Source organism: Momordica charantia (genome assembly GCF_013281855.1).
Source record: "Momordica charantia cultivar OHB3-1 chromosome 9 unlocalized genomic scaffold, Mcharantia_2.0 BLBB01000009.1, whole genome shotgun sequence".
NCBI classification, from domain to species: domain Eukaryota; kingdom Viridiplantae; phylum Streptophyta; class Magnoliopsida; order Cucurbitales; family Cucurbitaceae; genus Momordica; species Momordica charantia.
Genome location: NW_028275167.1, coordinates 25,386,958 through 25,408,539, shown reverse-complemented (window position 1 = coordinate 25,408,539; position 21,582 = coordinate 25,386,958). Strand labels below are relative to the sequence as shown.

At 31.3% G+C, this 21,582-nt stretch overlaps 2 protein-coding genes across 5 annotated transcripts; both read left to right on the top strand.

Annotated features, from left to right (window-relative positions):
- The first annotated feature begins 9,104 nt into the window (after positions 1-9,104).
- Positions 9,105-13,585, top strand: LOC111010193 (proline transporter 1-like). 3 transcript variants are annotated; one of them, XM_088117941.1, is made up of 8 exons: positions 9,105-9,398; positions 9,525-9,730; positions 10,108-10,332; positions 10,415-10,509; positions 11,374-11,563; positions 12,138-12,262; positions 12,558-12,773; positions 12,861-13,585. In XM_088117941.1, exons 2-8 carry the CDS (start codon positions 9,661-9,663, stop codon positions 13,236-13,238), a joined length of 1,299 nt encoding a protein of 432 aa, XP_087974067.1. In that variant the 5' UTR covers positions 9,105-9,398; positions 9,525-9,660; the 3' UTR covers positions 13,239-13,585. The 3 variants fall into 3 exon arrangements, with proteins under 3 accessions (XP_087974067.1, XP_087974065.1, XP_087974066.1); XM_088117939.1 differs by having other exon boundaries at positions 9,518-9,730; XM_088117940.1 differs by lacking the exon at positions 9,105-9,398 and having other exon boundaries at positions 9,415-9,730.
- A 1,511-nt stretch (positions 13,586-15,096) lies between these two features.
- Positions 15,097-17,368, top strand: LOC111023732 (large ribosomal subunit protein eL33w). 2 transcript variants are annotated; one of them, XM_088117873.1, is made up of 5 exons: positions 15,097-15,250; positions 15,347-15,382; positions 15,544-15,772; positions 15,855-15,897; positions 16,305-17,125. In XM_088117873.1, the coding sequence occupies exons 1-4, from the start codon at positions 15,219-15,221 to the stop codon at positions 15,894-15,896; spliced, it is 339 nt and encodes a 112-aa protein (XP_087973999.1). In that variant the 5' UTR covers positions 15,097-15,218; the 3' UTR covers position 15,897; positions 16,305-17,125. The 2 variants fall into 2 exon arrangements, with proteins under 2 accessions (XP_087973999.1, XP_087973998.1); XM_088117872.1 differs by lacking the exon at positions 16,305-17,125 and adding an exon at positions 17,161-17,368 and having other exon boundaries at positions 15,099-15,250.
- The last annotated feature ends 4,214 nt before the right edge of the window (positions 17,369-21,582 follow it).

Sequence of the window (21,582 nt, the reverse complement as noted above, 5' to 3'; positions counted from 1 at the left end):
CAATAGGCAAAGGAGTACAAGCCATGAGATTACAATGAAAATCTCGCAAATAGGATGGCATTTTAGTGGGCCGAGAAGAACGGCGAAGAACAATGGTAGATGTCTTATCATTAGTATTAGAAATAAGATTCAAATCACCACCTGCAGGTGATGCACGGGCCAAATCAGTGGTGAGAGGCATGGAAGTACTTGTAGATGAAGTGATGGGAGGTTCCTCAACAACAGGATCAGAATGAACAACAGGTGGTACATATGTATCATACGAAGAAGTAGCTTCAATAATAGTAGAAGGACTTGTTGTAGTCTGAAAATCAACAGCACAAGGAAGAACAAGATCCGGAAAAGGATCTACAGAAAAGTCACTTCTTGGAAAAAGTATCAAATAATGGGCGTGAACAACAAATGTGTGCAGAAGCACCGGACTAGAATGCAAGATTTACCACATCAGGACTAGAATGCAAAGATGCCATAGCTGAAGAATCAACAGGCTTAGAGGGAACCAATGTGGATGCAGACGATGAAGCAGACGAGGAACGCTGATTCTGATTGCGATACCCAGGTGGGTAGCCATGAAGTTTATAACACCGGTCTGCCGTATGACCAACTATTCCACAATGAGAACAAACAGGACGAGTCCGTCCTTTTGTCATTGAAGAAATATTGGACTTGAAGGACTTAGCACAGACTGCTGTTCTTGAGTAATGGTAGCAAGGTCCCGTTTAAGCTGAAAGAACTAATCCGGTATTATCGGTACGGTGAAGATAATACGGATTCGTAGGAAACGACAATGCAGGGTTCGAACATAGGACCTCCCGCTCTGATACCATCTTAAGAATAAACAAACCACCACTCAACCCAAAAGCTTAAGCTTATGGGTTGGGTAAATTTAATTCATTTATATGGATTCTAACAAAAGTCAACAAACATATCTATATGATTTATAGGGAGACGCTTTAAAGAGTGACATTCTTTTAAATCTAACCAATTCAATGAATCTTTCTCAAAGTAAAGGGTCTAAGATAATGCTTTTTGATTTAGAGTTATTTTGAAAACAAAGTAAAACGGGTGTATGTTATTCATTCTAATAAATTCGTTGGAGTTTAATGAATTAGTGATTTTAATGTATTCTCAATTAGCCTTTATTTTTATTATTTTGGTCTAGGAGTTACAATCACCCTCCTTTTTGTAGAAAAAATTCTCATTCTATTACTGGTCATCTATTCGAGATATCCCAAGCATAGAAATATAATAGACAACTTAAAAAGAGGAATGCATCTCTCGCTCATGGATTAAAATAAAGTTTTATAAGTAGCATATTAGTTTTGCTTATTAAAGAAATTATTATGTTTAAAGTAATGTTTTCAAAACAAAGGAATAAGAAAAAAATAAAGAGTTCAATTTCTAAATGCAACAACTAAAGTTGGGCCTATAAAGAGTGGATCAGATGCCCTCCTTTCAATTAGTCAAATACACAAAATTGTGAATAAGATAAGGAAGAAAACAAAAGAGGAATTTGGTCAAACCAAGCATAGCTCAAGTGGTTAAGGCACATCTCTCTGACCAAAAAGTTAGGTTGAATTCGAATTTAAAGAAAACAATACGTGAACCGCATCCTACTTTGTTTTAAAAGTGAGTTTAAAATGACTTTTAAAAATATATGGTTCGAACTAGCAGGATCATTGTTTGGACAATTTTGTTTAGATTAAATTACATTTAGATTTTAGTCTTTTGTGTGAGTTTGGATTGATTTATATTTTTTTTGCAATCTTAATATATCTAAAATGTTGCTCTTGTTGATGTGTAAATATGGCTGGGAAGAATTACCAAATTCGCATAAAAGGGAATCAACATAACCTGTGAAACAAAAGGAATAACTCATCAGAGTGGTACTAGCTAGCAACACGTTTCGATGCTTAAGTTAAAATTGCTAATAAAATTAGGATTTTTCTGTGTACCTTTATTATGAAGCATTTTCCCCACTTTATAGAGGAAATCTTTCTCTCATTAGGATATCTTCTTATTTTGAACGGCTGGACTTGAGAGATAATTCTGAAATCGTCGGGCCTCAAACGTTCTATGGACTGTGAACGAAATCAAGAGACAGACTGAGTCATCCGCTCAAATTTTCCTTTATTAATTTCTCCTTTTATTTGTTATTATTCTTCCTTGTCAATTATCATTTAATTCCTCCATTATAATTAAAAAAAGGAAAGTAATGTAAAACATTATTTATATAGTTTTCTAAAAAGGACCTTATTTCTATTGTAAAGAAAATTCTATTACGTCATAATGTCTTAATAAAATCATCCCGAAATCAGAAATCAGAATCATATATGATGTTAATAATCTATACTATATATAAATGGACTACGGAGGAGAATATTTTCTTTCCTTTTTACCCCACTTTTTAATATATATCTATTTTATCCTTGAAATTCGGACACAATTATTGAAAGATGTCTGTTGAGATAAATTAATCTAAAAGAGATGCGACTGTTCAATAAAGCGACGATGCATCCATTCACGTATATGAGTGATTGCAAACCAACTATAAAAGAAAAGAAATTCATGTATTTTTTTTATTTTGCCCAAAACTCATGTTTGAGACACTATAAGACTTCCTTGTGAATTGTGTGGCTGGGCAAAAACAGGTGGTGCAAGTGATTGATAATGATGAAAGAAAATGAAAGTAATGAGAGTTAGTGAAAATTGGAGACCTCCATCAGCGACGATGAAGATGACGTTGGCGTCATATATCTGTGATTGGAGGTTTTTTTTTTCAATAAATAGGGCTATGGAGGAGAATCATTGTCTTCCATTTTTACCCCCACCTTTTAATATATACCCATTTTACCCCTGAAACTCCTACGGGACACAACTATTCGAAGATGTCTGATGAGATAAATTAATCTAAAAGAGATGCGACTGTTTGATAAAGTGCGATGCATCCATCCACATATAGGTGTGATTGCAAACCACCTATAAAAGAAAAGAAACCCATGTATTTTTTTATTTTGCCAAAAACTAATGTTCGAGACACTGTAAAACTTCCTTGTGAATTGTGTGGCTAGGCAAAAACATGTGGTGCAAGTGATTGATAATGATGAAAGAAAATGAAAGTAATGAGAGTTTGAAAATTGGAGACTTCCATTAGTGACGATGAAAACGACGTTGGCATCATATATTTGTGATTGGAGGTTTGTTTTTTTTTTAATGTTGATCAATCATATATATATGAACTTGGGCCTCTAATGTCCTATTTTAAATGGTTAAGGATGCTTCAGTTCAATTTCATTTGGTTTGCATTTGTCTACAAGATAAATTTTTTATTTTCCTATTCAAAAATTATGAAATAAGTTTTTAGATCATATCCGAAAGATCTTTTCGTTTATTAAAAAGGACGAATATCACCAAAAACCCGATACCCTATGTCTTCTTGAACGAAAATCAACAAAAATTGAATATCCTACTAATTCAACAAGGATCTTATCAAATCATATAAAAGGTAAGTCCTAAATCATTTGAATGTTTTAATTTATTTTCTAAAACCATTTACATTTATTATTCAAACAAAATGTTTCATACTAATTATTTACTAATTTATATTGAACATTTTTTTGTACTATTTATATTATCTTTCTAAATTTTAATGGATTAACTTTCAATACCACGTTTTCATTCAAAACTTCCTATACAATGTTATTAACGTCAAATATTTTCTTAAAACAATGTTCCTAATGATGATTTTTTTTCAATATGTCGTCATACTAGAAACTTTGTATACTATACATATGATTTATTTTTTCTAAAATTTGTAATGATACAATTTTATGGTATTATTAACTTTTTTTTTCAAATTTTTTTAATGTCTTATTTTCCTGTATTGAATATATTATGAATAATATATTGTTAAAACTTTTGAAGTATTGTAGGGAACGATAACAAGAAGCAAATTCATAGAAAATAAAAAAAAGAGGCAGTTTTTTTTTTCATAAACTAAAAAATTGACAGAATTTTAAAATTTCGTTTTTAGAATAGAGAGAAAAAATTTGTTTCGTATCATACTTTATTGATAAAATACTATAAGTGAATATACGTTAAAATTTTAAAATATAACTTCATATGTTTTATAAAAATAAGAACAAATTCATAAAAAGAAAATAAAAAAAAAACTAGAGATTTTATATATTTTTAAACAGAGAATCCAAGAAATCTATTGAATAAAAAAATAGAATTACCTCATTCAATTGTTCAATAACTACTCCATAACTACTCTATGATTCACATGATTTAATAGTGAAAAACTACTTTTTCACGGATGAAGAAAAAACTTTATTATATAATATCAATATATTTTTGAGTTGTATACGTATGTTTCACTTTTAATTATTTATAAATTTTAACCTGTATACATTTTTGTGCTAGAAAAAAACCATGCCTTTCAATTATGAAGAAAATCAATAATTATATTAAATAATTACTTAATCTAAAATAACCGTATTAAAAAGGATTTCCTAACTTTTATTTATTTACTATGTAATGATAGCCTAATGATTATGTAATTACTTTTATCAATTTTTTTTAAGAATTCTTAGTTTATATATATATATATATATTCAAAATGTAACGCTTCACCTCAAAAATATTATCTTCCAAAATTTCTAAACCGCGTGCAATTAGATGATAAGGGGATATACTTTTGCAAAGAAATGGGAATTAATTTCAAATCTTAAATAATATTTTGGTCTCTGTACTTTTGGTTTTGGTTCATTTTAATCTTTGTAATTTAAAGATATTTATTTTGTTCAATGTACTCTCAACTTTAGTTTATTTTAATTATTGTAATTTAAAGTCGTTAGTTTTGGTCGTCCCCATACTTTTAAAAAATGACTAATTTGATCCCAATTTGCAAAATTTTAACACAAATTTTATACACAATAAGAATCATTAATACGAATTTATGGTCACATTTCAATAAATAGATTTAGTGAGTGAAGTGTCATGCTAAATTATGATTGAAAGAAATGAGGCGAAAATGAAAATGAATGAACCAAAATAGTAACTTTTTCAAAGTGTAGAGATCAAAAAGAACGTTTTGAAAGTACATGTACTAAAATGAACAAAAATTAAAAGTACATTGACCAACATTTTGAAACTGCAATTACCAAAATGAACAAAAGTCAGAAAGTAGAAACGCAAAATAGTATTCAAACCTAATTTTAATTATTTAATAACATAAAATGTTTATGACATTAATCCAATACTCTACTCGTGTTATATTAATACCTCAAATCAGACTTTGAGTTAACTATTAAAACATAATTCATCTACTTCTCTCTCTTTGAAGTTGGTTATTCAACAATCATTCTCTCGAACAAAGTACAACCGACTTCCTCTAAAGTAGTCATTCATCCGTCTACATTTGAGGGTCAGAACGAGAGTTTTGCTCTTATCCAAGGCTTCCGTCATACCTCATAGAGCACATCCGTAGATTACACCATAACTACATCTTCTGCGGCTCACCACTTCTTTGTTCGGCACCTGAGGATAATTCACCGACATAGCTAGGTTTAGACCATGGCTCTAATACCACTTGTTAAGGACAACGATACCCCAAGTACCCCGAGTATATCTCTACATTGGTATGATATATTGTCCACTTTGGACATAGCTCTTACGCTTCGCTTTTGGTTTCACCCAAAAGACCTCCTACCAATAGAGATAATTGTCATATCTTATATACCCATGATCATTTCCTTCCCTGATGAACGTGGGACTTTGTTTGCAATCACCTTACAAACCAAACATCATTAGCCATCACTCGTTTCCACAACTCTAACATGTGTCAAAATCCTCAAAACCATCATCAACCCAACTTTGGCATGATTCTTGCAAATACTTATCTAATTTACATGATTTTTCCAATATTATATATTATTGGTAAATATAGAAATTATAACATCTTCGTCCTCTTCAACACTATCTTGTTTCGATAGATTCTTCAAACTTAGTAATAATCCAATATCCACGAAAAAGTGTTTTGTACTCATCAAAGTGATACGCATGCCTTATCTTTTCATCATTGATAAAAAAATTTAAAGTTGAAATTTACTAAAGTGAAGATCTTCCATAATCTTACCCCACTCTTTCATATTAAATATAGTCAAACCAAACTTTTCTCTCCTAAAAAATAAAAGAAATATATAGTCATTTAATCTCCTAAAATAAAATAATTAAAAAAATAAGGTTATCATAATTATTAACGACTTATTAAAAAAATTAAAATATTCATCCAAGTTAAGCCATTTAAAAAAAGGTAAAGAATACATTAAGTAAAGGATAAAATAGGAACAATAAAAAGAATAAAATTATTATAAATTACAATTTATTCATACCATTATAATTTTTGATGATTTTGTTTTTTTTTTTAATTAGAAAAAGTTGTATTTGTCCAACTTGAATTTGAATTTGAACGTTGACTTTTGTACAAGGGAAAAATCGTCTTGGGTTACATTTATAGAATTTTGTGTTCTCACTGATTTTGGGGAAAAGGATACTTTTATTAGTTAAGAAAAGTCTTGAAACTTCATAATTGGTTGGTTCAGAGAAGAAAACAAAAGTCAACATTTTCTTTTAATTTGAATAGTAAATTTGTTAAACAAATTAATAATCACTTCAAATATGCTTTTACCTCAAAAAATAACTTTTATGTTTTCGAATTTTTGTTCGTTCAACGAGGAAATTGAACTATAGTATTTTGGAACTAGAATTGTTCTCAAATTGACTAATAAATTTTTGTTTGAAGAATTGTTAGAAAATGTATTATCAAGTGCATTTAATGAATTATAAAACATATGTGGGCATAATTAGAGCTCTCTTAGTATAATTATTCAATGATTGATTTCTTGTATTGATCCAAGTTAATTTTTTACCAAATTTGATTTCATTTAAATTAATTATTGGTAAAATTAGTGGATTAATTTAGGTGGTAAATTGAATAAATAGTAAAAATCACAATATTTACCGAATTATAAAGTTAAATTTTATTTAATTTAGAGTTTAGAATGAAATTTGATACAAGTAAAAATAGATTTCGTTTTTCCTAATAAAAATAAATAGTTATATTTTAAAAGTATAAAATTAAATAGTTATTTTTCAATATTTAAGAATTGATGTGGATGTTTTAAAAGTAACCAAAATATAGTTTAAACGACAGTTATCCAAATATAGTTCGGAGATCAGATTTCCCAATTACCAAGTGGGACCCATCACTTCTGACTATGACATTTTTGGCATCTGACCATCCCGAAAGGAACGCCTTATCAACCTCCCAGTCCCATGACCAAATAATTAAAAAGAATATATATTATTGGATAGATTAGAATTTATAATATAATTTATATTTATATTATTATATATATATATATATATTTTTTTTTTTTTTTGCAGAAGGAATATAATATTGTTGTTCATGTACGTGTCGTTTTTTAGTTTCGTTTTTTATTTTTTATTTTTTATTTTCAGATTTTCAATTTTTCTTCAATGTGTTAAAAAATTTCAACCATTTTTTCACTACGAGTAGAAGATGGCATAAAAATGGGAAAAATTGCACGTATAGCGAAAATCTTTTATTTGTTTAACAAATATGCACTGGCTTTTTAAAATTTCAAATCTAGAAAAAAAATAATTATGTTAATTAATAATGCATCAGACACTCATATTAATGGTATATTAAATATATATCACATACATGTTGAACAAATACTCATATCAGTAGTATATGATATATATATTGCAAGTATATCAGACACTCATATCAGTAACATATGAGATGAGATGCATATCAAATAAATATATCAATAGTTAGATATATTACAAATGTATCATTTGGAATTAATATTCAAATTTGTTGTCTTATATATATTTTAGAAATCAATATTGATAAAATAATATTATTTATTTATATTTTAGAAAGAACGTGAAACACGAACAAAACAAAATATTTGTTTGGTTGCTTGCAAAATTTTTATACAATTTTGAAAATATTTCTTAAAAATGATAAACGAATAGAAAAAGAATAATTACAAAGCTCCTTAATTTTTACAAATGATTTTTCTTTTTGAGGGAGGATTTGAAATCTTCAACCTCTCAAGAGATAGTATTTATCAGTTGAATTATGTTATCACCCAACTCTTACTTTATCTTCGCACCTCTCAATGACATATTTAATTATTTATAATTTAATTAAGAAACTATATTTAATTGACATGTCTTCACACTTCTATGAAATTTAACCATTAATAAAACAGCAGGAATTTAATTGAAAAAAATTAAATTGCTAAAATAACAAAATTAAAATTAAAAAAATAATATAGTGGTTAAAACTTAAAAGACAAAAAATTATATATTTAACGAAGAAACTGAAACACTAGTGGGATCTTCTTAGCCGTTCGATAGGACACATGACCGAATCAGCCAGAGTTTGAAAGATACGAATCAATACCGTAATCCAGTTCAAATAAAGTAGAATAAATTAATATTTAAAAACTAAAATTTAAAATTTAAAATTTAAAAAATTGAGAGAGGCCACAGAATTCTCCATTGGGGCCCACGAAACCAACATTTTCTTGATTTTTTTTATTAATATATAATAAAAGCAACATAAACAATTAAACAAGATTATATTGAACGACGTTTCCATAATTATATTATTTATACATTTAGGGCTAACTAACGACAATTAAAAAGACTTTGTATCAATATCTATAATTTTCGTGATTTTTTTTAAAATATCTGTATTCGTAAAATTGGAACTTCAATACTTCCATCGACATTTATATTTCGCACTTTGGAATATCCTTTAAAATTTATTTGAAAGTCATCCAAAAAAAATATTCAAAATAAAAAAATCAATCAATACCAAAAAAAAAAACTTTATTATTATTATTATCATTATCATCATAATTTTTTCAAATATTTTATATGCCTTTGACCCACCATTTGCTTAAATATCACCAATATTTTAAGAAGAATATGTAATTTATGCATAAAATGTCAAACAAAACATATTAAATAATTGTAAGGTGTAGAGAAACAGAGAGCAAAAGAAAAATATAGAATATCTTTTCAATGAAAATGGGAAATGGCTCTCATTAAAAGGAAGGTTGAAGATTTGAAAGGTGTGCCCCTGCCCCTTCAATTTCAGTTTCAATTTCAATTTCCACACGGAGAAATTATATGGTCAGAGAAAGAGAGAGAGATTCTTCGTTCTTGTGTTACGCAACGAATTTGTTGCGTCTTCACATATCAAACCCGCCAGCGCCAAGTTGCTGTTCGAATTGAATTGTGAGGTGGAGAAAAAACAGAGGCGAAGCAAGCTGAGAGGAACTGAGTTATTTGTAAGCTCTTTCTCTCTTTCTTTCTCTCTGTATTCTCTCTTTTTGTTCGTTTTTCCAGCGAAGATGTGTTCAATTTAGATTGCTGGAAATGGAAGAATCATAAATACTGGTACTGGTAGTGTGCAGATTTTGTCCTTTGGTCGAACAAGAAAGTGCAGCAGAGGCGAACCAGAAGGGTGATCTCCTGGCTCTGATTTGCGTATTTGAAGAGCGGGACTCGCTCTTGACTGAACGGCCCACGGCGGAGAAACGAAACCCACCTATGGCATCGATCAATGACGCCGATGTGGAGAAATTGGAGGTCCCCGAAACTGCCCATCAGATTAGCAGTGGTCCGTTGTTCTTCCTTTTTACTTTTCTGATGTGGGTCTCTCTCTTTTTTCTGAAACCTGATTCGATTGGCTGCTTTTTGTTGTGTATTTCTGAATAGTTTGCTTTAGGACACCTTTTTTCTCCTTTTACTTTTGTGAAATTAGAGCATGGCAATGATTAATCACCAAATGTTGGGATGTGATTCTCTTCTTTCCTCCTCGAATCAAGTAAACAAATGAAGTTCATGTTCATTTCCAAGAGGATACTGTTCAATTTTTTATTCGTTTGCTTTTGATTGTGGGTTGCCGCCCTCTCAATCAATTAATAAAATAAAAGAACCCCATCTTTCTTCTTTAAGCTAACTCGATTTTTTTGTTTTTGTTTTTGCAATACTTAGATTCATGGTTTCAAGTGGGGTTTGTCCTCACCACCGGTATCAACAGTGCTTATGTACTGGGATACTCGGGAACTATAATGGTTCCTCTTGGTTGGATATCTGGTGTCGTCGGATTAATTGCAGCCACGGCCATTTCATTATATGCAAACACTCTTATTGCCAAGCTCCATGAATTGGGTGGGAAGAGACATATCAGATACAGAGATCTTGCAGGCTTTGTATACGGTATGAGAAGAGATCCAAACTAAGGGGGTGAATATTTTGGCTGAATTTTCTTTATTTCTTCCTGATGGCTTTCTTCTTGCAGGTAGAAAAGCTTATTCTCTTACATGGGGATTACAGTATGTCAATCTTTTCATGATTAATGTGGGATACATCATCTTAGCTGGCCAGGCCTTGAAGGTGAGATCTAAAGAAGCACACTAATCATGCTCTTAAACTAATGAAATTGATCGTTCATTGTAATCTAGTGAACTAGTCAAATAGCTCGAATAGTATGAACAAAGTATTGGGGTCAGTAACCTGCTTTGACCATGATCCTTCCTTTGTTCCATGTTTAACGTCTTTCCTTTTACTATCAGAACACAATTATCTCCTCCTCAATATTCTAACTTAAAATATTTGTTTGTTTCCTATGAAGAAGTCTTGGTGCCGACATGTATTAAGTTAGACCCAGACTTTTGACCAATTGAATTCTAGTCTAATAAGTAATAACAGTGCCAATATATATAAGGAAATGTCAATAATCTTGTTGCTGTGATGAACCATAATTTTAGAGGAAAAGGGATTAAGAAAATCAGGGCCTATTTTGGTTTATCGAGATAGATTTACCTTCCCCTTTTTTTTCTTTGTTTAACACGGGTTCAAAGATGGTTCATCTTGTCTCAGTCACATGTTGAAATGTACCTAGATGTCCACTATAGTACCTAAAATTGAAGAGAAAAGGAAAAGAAGGACAATACCTAGAGAAAAGTTTGGTAAGAGTAGGAGCGTTTAATTTTTATGGAACTGTTATAACTCCATTTAAAAACCATTTTGCTGACAATTAAAGAAAGAAAGTAAAGCACGAAAACAAAAAGTCAGTTGTTCTGATTAACAACCAAAATGGGTCACTTTTGTCAAAACCAAGTTTGCTTGAAGATCACAACAATCTTTTGTTTGTATATTGTGTCTTATTGGATAAGCGATGAAAGTGGAACTAATAGTTTGGTAAATGTCGAACTCTTATTCTATTGTAACCCATGAGATTCCTTGTCCATGCTGCAGGCTGTTTATGTCCTTTTCAAGGATGACCATGTGATGAAGCTTCCCTATTTTATTGCCATCGCTGGTTTTGCCTGTGCCTTGTTTGCAATATCAATACCGCATTTATCAGCTCTAAGATTTTGGCTAGGATTCTCAACTATCTTCAGCTTGGTATACATTGTTGTTGCATTTGTTCTGTCGATTCGAGATGGTAAGTTTCCATTTTCTGATATTGTGCCAATCTTGGCAATTGGATTGTTGCAAAGTTCCATGTATCCATTTCAAACCTAAGAAACTGAAGTTAAAACTTCATTTCTCAATGAGTAATATTATCTGGATTAAGAAATTCGGTTTCCATGAGAACATTTTCAGTTTACTTCTGTAAAAAAATTTCCCCACCTCTAGTTAAATTACTTTCTTATTTCTCCCATCCATATCTTCTCCTCACTTCATCATTGTTCTTTGTGCTTTTCCTCACATTTTCTCTCTCTCTTAGAGGACCTTTTCTCCTAGGCAAGGAAAAAATCCCTCTATGAGAGGTTTAAGCTATTGAGGGCAAAATCTAAAAGTTTCTTGCTAAAATATTTGAATAAAAGCTTCTAAACAATAATGAAACTCATGAAATTCTTTTTTATTTCGAGTTTTATTCAATTGAAGTATTTACAATGAAATTGATTTTGAACTTATACAATGATAATGTGTATCTTCTGGTAAAACTTTCCAGTAGTGGAAGTAAAGATTCCTTGGTTTAAAATTCTCATGGGGGATGATTTCTGCTCTTTTAGGGGTCAAAGCACCTGTCAGGGATTATAGTATTCCAGGAACGGCGACTAGCAAAATATTTACGACAATAGGAGCATCTGCTAATCTGGTTTTTGCCTTCAATACTGGAATGCTTCCTGAGATTCAGGTATGACCTACTTACATCCCTTGTTTTCTAGATTACCCTTCTGTTGCTCAGTGAATATGATTGTAACCAGATTTTGAGCCTGTAAACTTGATGCATTCATCAGTTCAACGCCATCTTACGAGCTTAAAATAAATAAAATAGGCTTAGTAGAACGAATATAGGTAAGCTCCCAAATTGCTTTCTTTCATATCTGTCTCGTAACTTAAATTCCATCTATGTTTATACTTACACACTTATATGCTTTCAAAATTTATCTCTCTGAGACCTCCATTGCTCAAAAAATCTGTTGTTACAGGCGACCGTGAGGCAGCCCGTCGTCAAGAACATGCTAAAGGCTCTGTACTTCCAGTTCACCGCTGGAGTTTTGCCCATGTATGCCGTTACTTTCGCCGGATACTGGGCATACGGATCTTCCACCTCAACTTATTTACTCAACAGCGTAAACGGACCAGTTTGGGTGAAGACAATGGCAAACATATCCGCATTCCTTCAAACAGTCATCGCCCTGCACGTAATTGTCTTCGATCTTCACTCTTCACTCTTCACTCTTATCACCTTGTTCCATTTAACTAAACTGTCTTCATCAATTCGCATTCAGATATTCGCAAGCCCAATGTACGAGTATTTGGACACGAGGTACGGGATCAAAGGAAGCGCGCTGAACATAAAAAACCTGTCTTTCAGAATAGGTGTGAGGGGAGGGTACCTGGCAATAACCACACTGGTCTCGGCTATGCTGCCTTTCCTTGGGGACTTCATGAGCCTTACAGGAGCAGTCAGCACATTCCCTCTAACATTTATCCTAGCAAACCATATGTACCTTGTGGCAAAGAGGAGCAAACTCAGTTCTTCACAGCAGCTATGGCATTGGGCTAATGTTTGTTTCTTTGGCTGCATGTCTTTGGCAGCAGCAGTTTCAGCTTTGAGGCTCATAGCAGTAGACTCCAAAACCTACAATTTATTTGCTGATCTTTGATCAAGTTCCATTTTATTCTTTTTCAGCTTCTGAAATCTCTCAGTTTTCTTCATGGATATGCTGCTCTCTCTTCTTAGTCTTGAGAGCTTTTTTACCAGGTAATAATAGTATAGTATGGCCTAGCTTACATTACACTTTGCTCCCCTCTTTTTTAACTTTGTAATGATAAAAGGGTGGAGCATTGAAAAGAAAAGTTCAGCTTCATTTGTTGGCTCATTTTGATTTTGATGGGATTGTTGACACCACCAATGTCCGGTTGCGGTGATATTAGACGTTAGATATAGTTAAGACTTTGTAGTTAAACATGCTTGAGTTATGTAATATCACGTCCTTTATTATTATTATTATTATTTTTGTGATAATAAAATATAGTTTGGATTAAGCATAAAATTTTAAAGTAATACAAAAATAATACTTTTTTCATTAGTATTTAAAAATCTTAAAAACCTTAAAAACAGTGCAAGTTCTTAGATTTAACTATGAATTAGGTTTAAATCCTATTTTAGTCCATTTGCTTTAAACAAATTTTGATATTGATTTTTCAAATTCGTTAATTGTCAATTTGTTTTTGAATTCTGAAAAGATTTTGTAGAACATGTTTTAAAAAAATATTCTAAATAGTTTCATCCATCTATAGTGAAGATAGGAATGTTAGGTGACCAATTTTATAAAATGGTTAATTTTTTAATGGTTTAGAGACTAAAATAAATATTTTGAAATTTTAAGTATTAATATATTCATTCTTTTAATTTAAGAACTATAATATTTTTTTTCAAGGTTTTAGAGACTAGAATGTAGAATCGGAAGGCTCATTTGATAACGTTTCCTATTTATTATTTCTTGTTTCCAATTTTTAAAAATATAAGCATTTGTTAACTATTTTTATTTATTGTTTGTAACATTTCCAAAATTGTGTAGAAATTTTAGAAACAAGAAAATTAAAGCAAAAAACGATTTCCTTTTTAGTTTTTTATTTTATAAAATTATGCATGTTTACTCACAATTTGTTTGGCATGTTTTTACGTCTGTTAATAACACATTTGAATTCTAAGTCAAAATTCAGAAATAAAAACAAGTTTTTGAAAACTATTTTTTTTATTTTTTTATTTTGGTTTAGATTTAAAAAAAAAAGTTTCTAAAAAAAAAAGTAGATAGCAAAACAAATGAGTATATATGTGAATGTAGTATTTATAACCTTGACTTTTGAAAATAGAAAACAAAAAACAAAATTGTTATTTATCAATACCCAAATTTCTTATTTATTGTTTCTATTTATAGTTTTCAAAAACATAAATAAAAATCTTATTTTATCATTATTGACTTTAAAATACATAATAAATATAACATAAAAAATTTGGATATATAGTTAAAAAAATTAAATTTTCATTTAAATTTAGATAATTTTTCTTTATTAAAAAAACTTTAAACAATAAACTAACTAAACAAATTAATTAAAAATTTAAATTTTAAAGTTTGAAGACTATGGTGGTCAGGGTGATTTGACAAAAAAATATTTAAGAATAATTGATTTTCCAAAATCACAATCAAAATGATACCTTACAAGTAACAAGTAAATTTTAAGTGATTTATATAATTTTAAAATCAATTTTTTAATTTACTGATCAATATAAATGAAAGTGATTTTGATAAAATGAGATTTTGTCATGCCAAAATCACTCTCAAATACATTCTAAATGGATAACCCTAAAAAATTTTAGATAAAAAGTTATAATTAACTAAATAATATAATATTGTATTATTGAACTTTTCGATTTGAAAATTTTTGTCCGGTAATTAGAGATCTCCAAGATGAACATTGGGATGGGGCCGAGGCAGAAAAATACAGCCCAAGAACATATAAATCCGGCCCGTTTGTGGGCGGGTCTATAAACGCTGAGAATTAGGTTTGTGAGGAGAGTTATACGAAGTTTCACGGCCGTTGAAATTCTGTAGCAGAAGGAGGAGCAGACGCCGCTGAAGATGGTGAAAGGAAGGGAAGGAGAGAGAGTCAGGTCTGTAATATAAGCGCCTTTGGAAGATCAAATTTTCAAGTTCTTCATCTAATTTGTTTTTGTTGTTCTTTCACTTCTCTTACATGTTGGAATTAGACTCTACATCCGAGGAACAATTCTCGGCTACAAGAGGTAATTAATCACTGTCTATCAACTCCCTCCTTCACATTTTCTTGCCCCATGTAAAACCGACGAAGTAACATTTGATTTTTTATGTTTCTGGACTGCGTTATATTGTTTTCTTGGTTGTTGTCATTTGTCCGGAATCTAAAGATGATTGATGTGGTGGCTAGGTCTAAATCCAACCAGTATCCGAACACTTCATTACTCCAGATCGAGGGTGTTAATTCCAAGGATGAGGTTTCCTGGTACCAAGGAAAGCGATTGGCTTATATCTACAAGGCTAAAGTGAAGAAGAATGGGACACATTATCGTTGCATTTGGGGCAAGGTCGCCAGGCCTCATGGTAACAGTGGCATTGTTAGAGCGAAGTTTAAGTCTAATCTGCCACCAAAGTCCATGGTATGGTGAAAAATAAAGCTGTCTAATGTGTTGGAGACCTCCCTATATTGTTTATTAACAATTTTTTTAAACCTCTATGCAGGGTGACAGGGTCAGAGTATTCATGTACCCCAGCAACATTTGAGGTAACTTTCTCTTTATCTTTTTACCCTTTGTATGTTTTGATGCTTCTGATTATAGTTTGTCTTTGGTGTTGAAGTCACGTGTTTGAACTTAGCCGCAGTTTAGGTTTCTTACTTAGTTTATTGTTGAAATGTTCCTCTACAACTTTATTTGTTCACTAATGTGGGAATGGCTGTGGCTTTTCCAAAATTCTTGCATCGGTATATGTTCTGCGATGTTGCTATGATATAGCTAAAATCTCAATTACAAGCTTCCCTTTCTGTGCTTTTTTGGAAGACATGTTTGGATTATAATAATAGGATTTTCAATGAAGTAGACCCTCCGATTATCCAAGTATTAATCGGTTCATAACTTTTTGCTGTCATCTTTATGGTGTATCTTTTTTCTAACTACAAAATGTTGTTTGGAGAGGTGTATTTGTAACTCGGTATATAAAGGTTGAAGGACAGACGATTGGGTATTTAAGAAACGGTAAGACAGTTTTTTGGAGTTGTATTCATTTTGTTGAATGGTGTTTGGAATTTTGACAGGATTTATATGAATTGACAGCTAGTTTGGGGCATGGTATCCGTATAGTGATAAATGGTTATTTTTTGTCAATCAATCCTAAAATATTTTGTTTCCACGGTCGCTAGGTTGTTATCTGTAATTATTTGTTTTTGTATTGGCATGGGCAATGATTGAATTTTGGGATGATAAGTTTTACCTATTTGATTTTGTACATGGTATATTAATGTAAATGTGCTCATCACTTTATTTAATTATTTTTGTTGTAGTTGCCCCTGTTTGTCGAAAGATCTACTTATTTATTAGACCTGGCTTAAATTAGGGGCTAAATACACCTCCGATTCCTTGTTTTTTTTGTTGTATAATGATAATGTTAGATTTAATTAATTGTCTGCTTTTGCTTCAAGATTATGTGGGCGAATTGAAAATAGTGGAAATAATGCCTGCCTTGTGTTATCCTGATCGGTAATTAATTGATATGAGCATCATGCATGAGGTTTGAATTTTCATTCTATCATTTTCTCTTCTGAAGCATTTTCTGCCTGTTTTCATGGCTCTTTTCTGAATTATATTTGTTTTTTTTCATATGTACATATGCGTAAAGTGAATTGAATGGTGTTGAAGTTTAGCGTTCACTGTATCTCACCTGTAAACCATACCGGGAAAAGCTAGTTTTATATTTTCCAATTTCTTGTTTAATGGTGCTGAGCATCTGTTTATTTGTTATTTCCTAATACGTGCTTAATGTGTTTTTGCAGCGATGGAGAACCTAGATGAAACTACTGGAAGGGATTTTTATTTTTATTATATTTTGTGAGCTAAGATAGAAGCAGTTACTATTTTTCGAACTGAGTAATTTTTGGCGTTTAGTGGATGTTTCACTCTCAAGTAGTTGAACAGCATTTTACAACCATTTGTCTTGAGCATTTTCATGTGTTAAGCGATGCAGTTGCAGTTCTTTATCAAGTGGTTTTCTCGTATTAAATCCTACGTACTTGCGTCATCTAGGTTTTCTATATTGGTTGATTAGTTTACAGCGGGTGTCTCAAAGATTATTTGGGTTGGTTGCTGACTCATGATTTGTAACTTGTGGCTTCCATAAGTCTCCTCACATACTGAGCATTCTTGAACTATCAAGCCTCCAAATTTGTTCTCTATGTTACAAACTCGTTATTGCTTTTGATTTCAATACTATGAAGTATAAAGCTTCATGTTTGTTGACCAACATGGAGATTTTGTGCATTTACCTGGCAAATTAGAGGCTAACATGAGGAGCACAAATGATTATATGGTTGGGTCGTTTTTTGGAAATTTTTTGAACCAATTCGAAAATTTGGGTTGATCGGTTTTCCATTGAAGTGTCCAACCTGATGCAGCCCGTATGTTTTTTAGTTGGGTCTTCAGGTTATTGGGTGAGGGCAAGCTTTGAACCATTCCTTGGGTTGAATCCGAATGAGGTTTCCAATCCTTTATATTTTTTAGTTGGAATGGTTGGGTCTGAAGGCAAGCAGGAAAGGGTTGGTTGGGTTCTGCCATTTTTTCTAAACTCAATCACAATCTTTTTCCTCCTCGGTTCAAGGATAAAAAACTGGAGCATCCACATGAGAACAGGGGGATGGAGCAAGTGGAGAAAGATCCTTAAAGACATTTTTTTTACTATTATATGTAGGTGCGGTTTAGTTCGGGGAGATCGCTTTAAAGAGTGACATTCTTTTAGATCTAAGTAATTCAATGAATCCTTCTCAAAGTAAAGGGTCTAAGATAATGCTTTTTGATTTAGAGTTATTTTGAAAACAAAGTAAAATTAATTCTAATAAATTCGTTGGAGTTTAATGAATTAGTGATTTGAATGTATTCTCAATTAGCCTTTATTTTTATTATTTTGGTCTAGGAGTTACAATCACCCTCCTCTTTGTAGAAAAAGTCCTCGACTCTCGTTCTATTAGTGGTCATCTAATCAGGATATCTCGAGCATAAAAACATAATAGACAACTTAAAAAGAGGAATGCATCTCTCACTCATCGATTAAAGAAAAGAAATTAATGCAACGATCAAAGTTGGGCCTATAAAGAGTGGATCACATGTCCTCCTTTGAATTAGTCTAATACGCAAAATTGTGAATAAGATGAGGAAGAGAAAAAAAAAAGAGGAATTTGACCAAATAATTTTGAAAAAAGATATTCAAATTGAAACCAATGTGAGTGATTATAGTTAGGCTGAATTCAAATTTAATAAAAACAATACGTGAACCGCATCATACTTGTTTCCTTTCATCTTAATTTATATGCAAAATAAGGCATCTCTATGGATGGGAGACCTTCAATTTCAAATAACTGGTTCCTTAATCTCAGCATCACCAATTTCTTGCTACTTGGACTTCTTTTTGAATCATGGTAATGGGCGATTATTTCTTCTCATTCAAGTTTGTCCTTTATGATTTGGGGTTGACAATCTAAACTTAGTATTGAATTAGAACATACCGGGGATGTTTCAATATGTTGACATTTATATAAGTAAATGAAATTTGTTGATTGAGTTGGGAGGTTACCATCTTAAAGGAATGGTCCCTTTTTTCCCGGTCCAAAAGCTCACCATCAAATTACATCTTGCGAAGCATTTTCCCCTATTTATAGAGGAAATCCTTCTCTCCCTATGATATCTTCTTATTTTGAACGACTGGACTTGAGAGATTGGATAGTCGAGCATCTTGGCACTTGTATCTCTTCACAGTCGACGCCCTTTCACGGTTTTCGTTGTCTTCACTTTCATTGTTCGAATTGTGATCTACATGTTTGCTTGTTTCTAAAAGCCTATCTTTAGGTTCCAATTCTTTTTGAACAATTTTGTGGCTCATGAACCTTTTTGTCCTGAGCGGACTTATCAGATATTTCAATAGCCACCCCCTAAAATTATCCTTTTATTTTCCTATTAACAATTAATTGAATTTGTTTTGTGATATGAGACTTATGCTCGTCTACAAAAGCTCACCCATAACTCCACAACAGAAATTAAAGTGAATTACCAAACAAAGCCTTGACCTTGAATTCCAATTCCGGTGGAATCAGCCGGCAACCGACACCAAGCTGACGTGTCCGCGTAGGACGTGGGCCCCACTCCTCCCGATAATTCCATTTCAACTTTTTTCTCATTTGGAGATTTTTTTTTTATAATTATTAATAGTATTAAAAAGAAAATAAAATTAGGCGCGTTTGGTTTGGACTCCTCAGTTTCCTGCCGCGTTGAATTTCTCCTCCGGTGGCTCACCTCCCACTTTTACACGTTTACTTTATATATTTATTATTAAATGATTAAATATTTTTTAATATTTTCTTTTTTTAACTCCTATTTACTTCATGAAAAATAAGAATAGAAAAGATTAAAAGAGATTACAATTTTTTAATGTAATACAGTAAAAAATTGAATCTCCAACCCAAAATAAAGAATACATAGGGGTATGTTCGCATTGACTTAAAACAAAAAACTTGTAGAATCAAATGAAAGTTGTAATATTGTGTTTCTTAAAATTATGAAATCGAATAAATAATAGACGTCATTATAGTAAGGATTTAGAAATGAAACCATTCTAACAAAATAGAAAATTATAAAAAAAAATCATCAAAATTGTAAAAAATGCTACACTAATGTTAGGGATTGCCCGTATCCCTAACATCACGGATCGGTAAACGGGGTGGTGGAATGTGAACTTCGCAAGCATCTCTAAGCTCCTCCGTCCTGTTTCTCACTATCCTCGAAATACCAATGTCCTATTTTGATGCTTGCTAACACTAATCTACTTTTTAACGGTACTACGAGGGAAAAAAACCTACTTCTTAACACATAATTTAATAACTTTTTAAAATTCTTTTCATTTTTATTTTTTCACTAAATTTTCTAAAAATATATTTAACATTTATAAAATAAAGTAAAAACCATCAAAACAGTAACACTATTAATAAATATAAAATTAATGTTGTTTATGATACCACATAGACGCGATAAAATATCGTCTCCACAAGGATTTCTAATAACTCGAAGGAATTATATTAAAACAAATGAAGAAAAGTCTAGGGACTAATCCCTCTTTGAATTTATTTACTTTAATTAACTTGGTTTGTTTCCCATGTTAATAGCTAATTCTCTGCAATTTTATTACTAATTTTTCTTAAATGTTAGGAAATAGTTTGTTAGGAAAATTCATACATCTCTATAACATTTTAAACCTATCAAAAAGCATTAAGCATGAGATGAATGAATTCCATACAAAAAAAATTAAATATTTTTCTTTTCTATCTCACCGATGTGACATATGACTAACGGGGAGTCTGATTCAACTACAAGTATTTGGTTTAAAATGTTAACTCAACAACTAAAAAAATTAACATAAAACTAAGTTAGAATCTACAAATTATTAAAAAAAGATTCTCTCTTAAGAAGACCTTTACTCGTAGCCTTTGAAGATATAAGCTCAGACGTCGATGCACCACCTACGCATCAACTTTAGCTCCTATGCACCAAAACACGTATTTTTGAAATCATTGTTTCAAAATCATAGTACATGGGCACTTATTTAGGCGCTAAGTGTGTAATTATTTATTTATTATATTATTATTATTCCAAATCTCTTTTCTTATTTTTACATGGAAAACTCTACCTAAAAATAAATAAAAAAACAAAAATTAACCCACTAGACCAAAATCAAAATTAATATAAGAGGAAAATTTTCTTTTACGGCCATACATATTTCTTTATATTTAAAAAAATTCAAAATTAATATGCTCGTTTTGTCATCTATATTTTTAAATTAAAATGGAAGTTTTCCCTTTTCATTATTAAATAAATTTGAAAAGCAATGGACGCCGGCGCCGGTAGGAGGAAGTCTCCGCTGCTCATTGTAATCGCCGCCGCGCCGACAATTGAAATTTCATCGTCACGTCACGTCAACAAGTGGAAAATAAAATAAATCGAAATAACAAAAATAACAAAGTATTTTCCTTTTCGTAAATTAAGATTTAATAAAGAAAAATAAATAAATAAATATTTGGGAAGATAAAATAATTAACATATATGAAAGTGGAACGAATCGCTCCTCCGTATGCGTTTACCTCCTCCTCTGCTTCAAATCTCTCTTCTTCATCTCTCTCTCTCTCTTCAGCTTTTATAATTTGCAGAACCAATTTGTC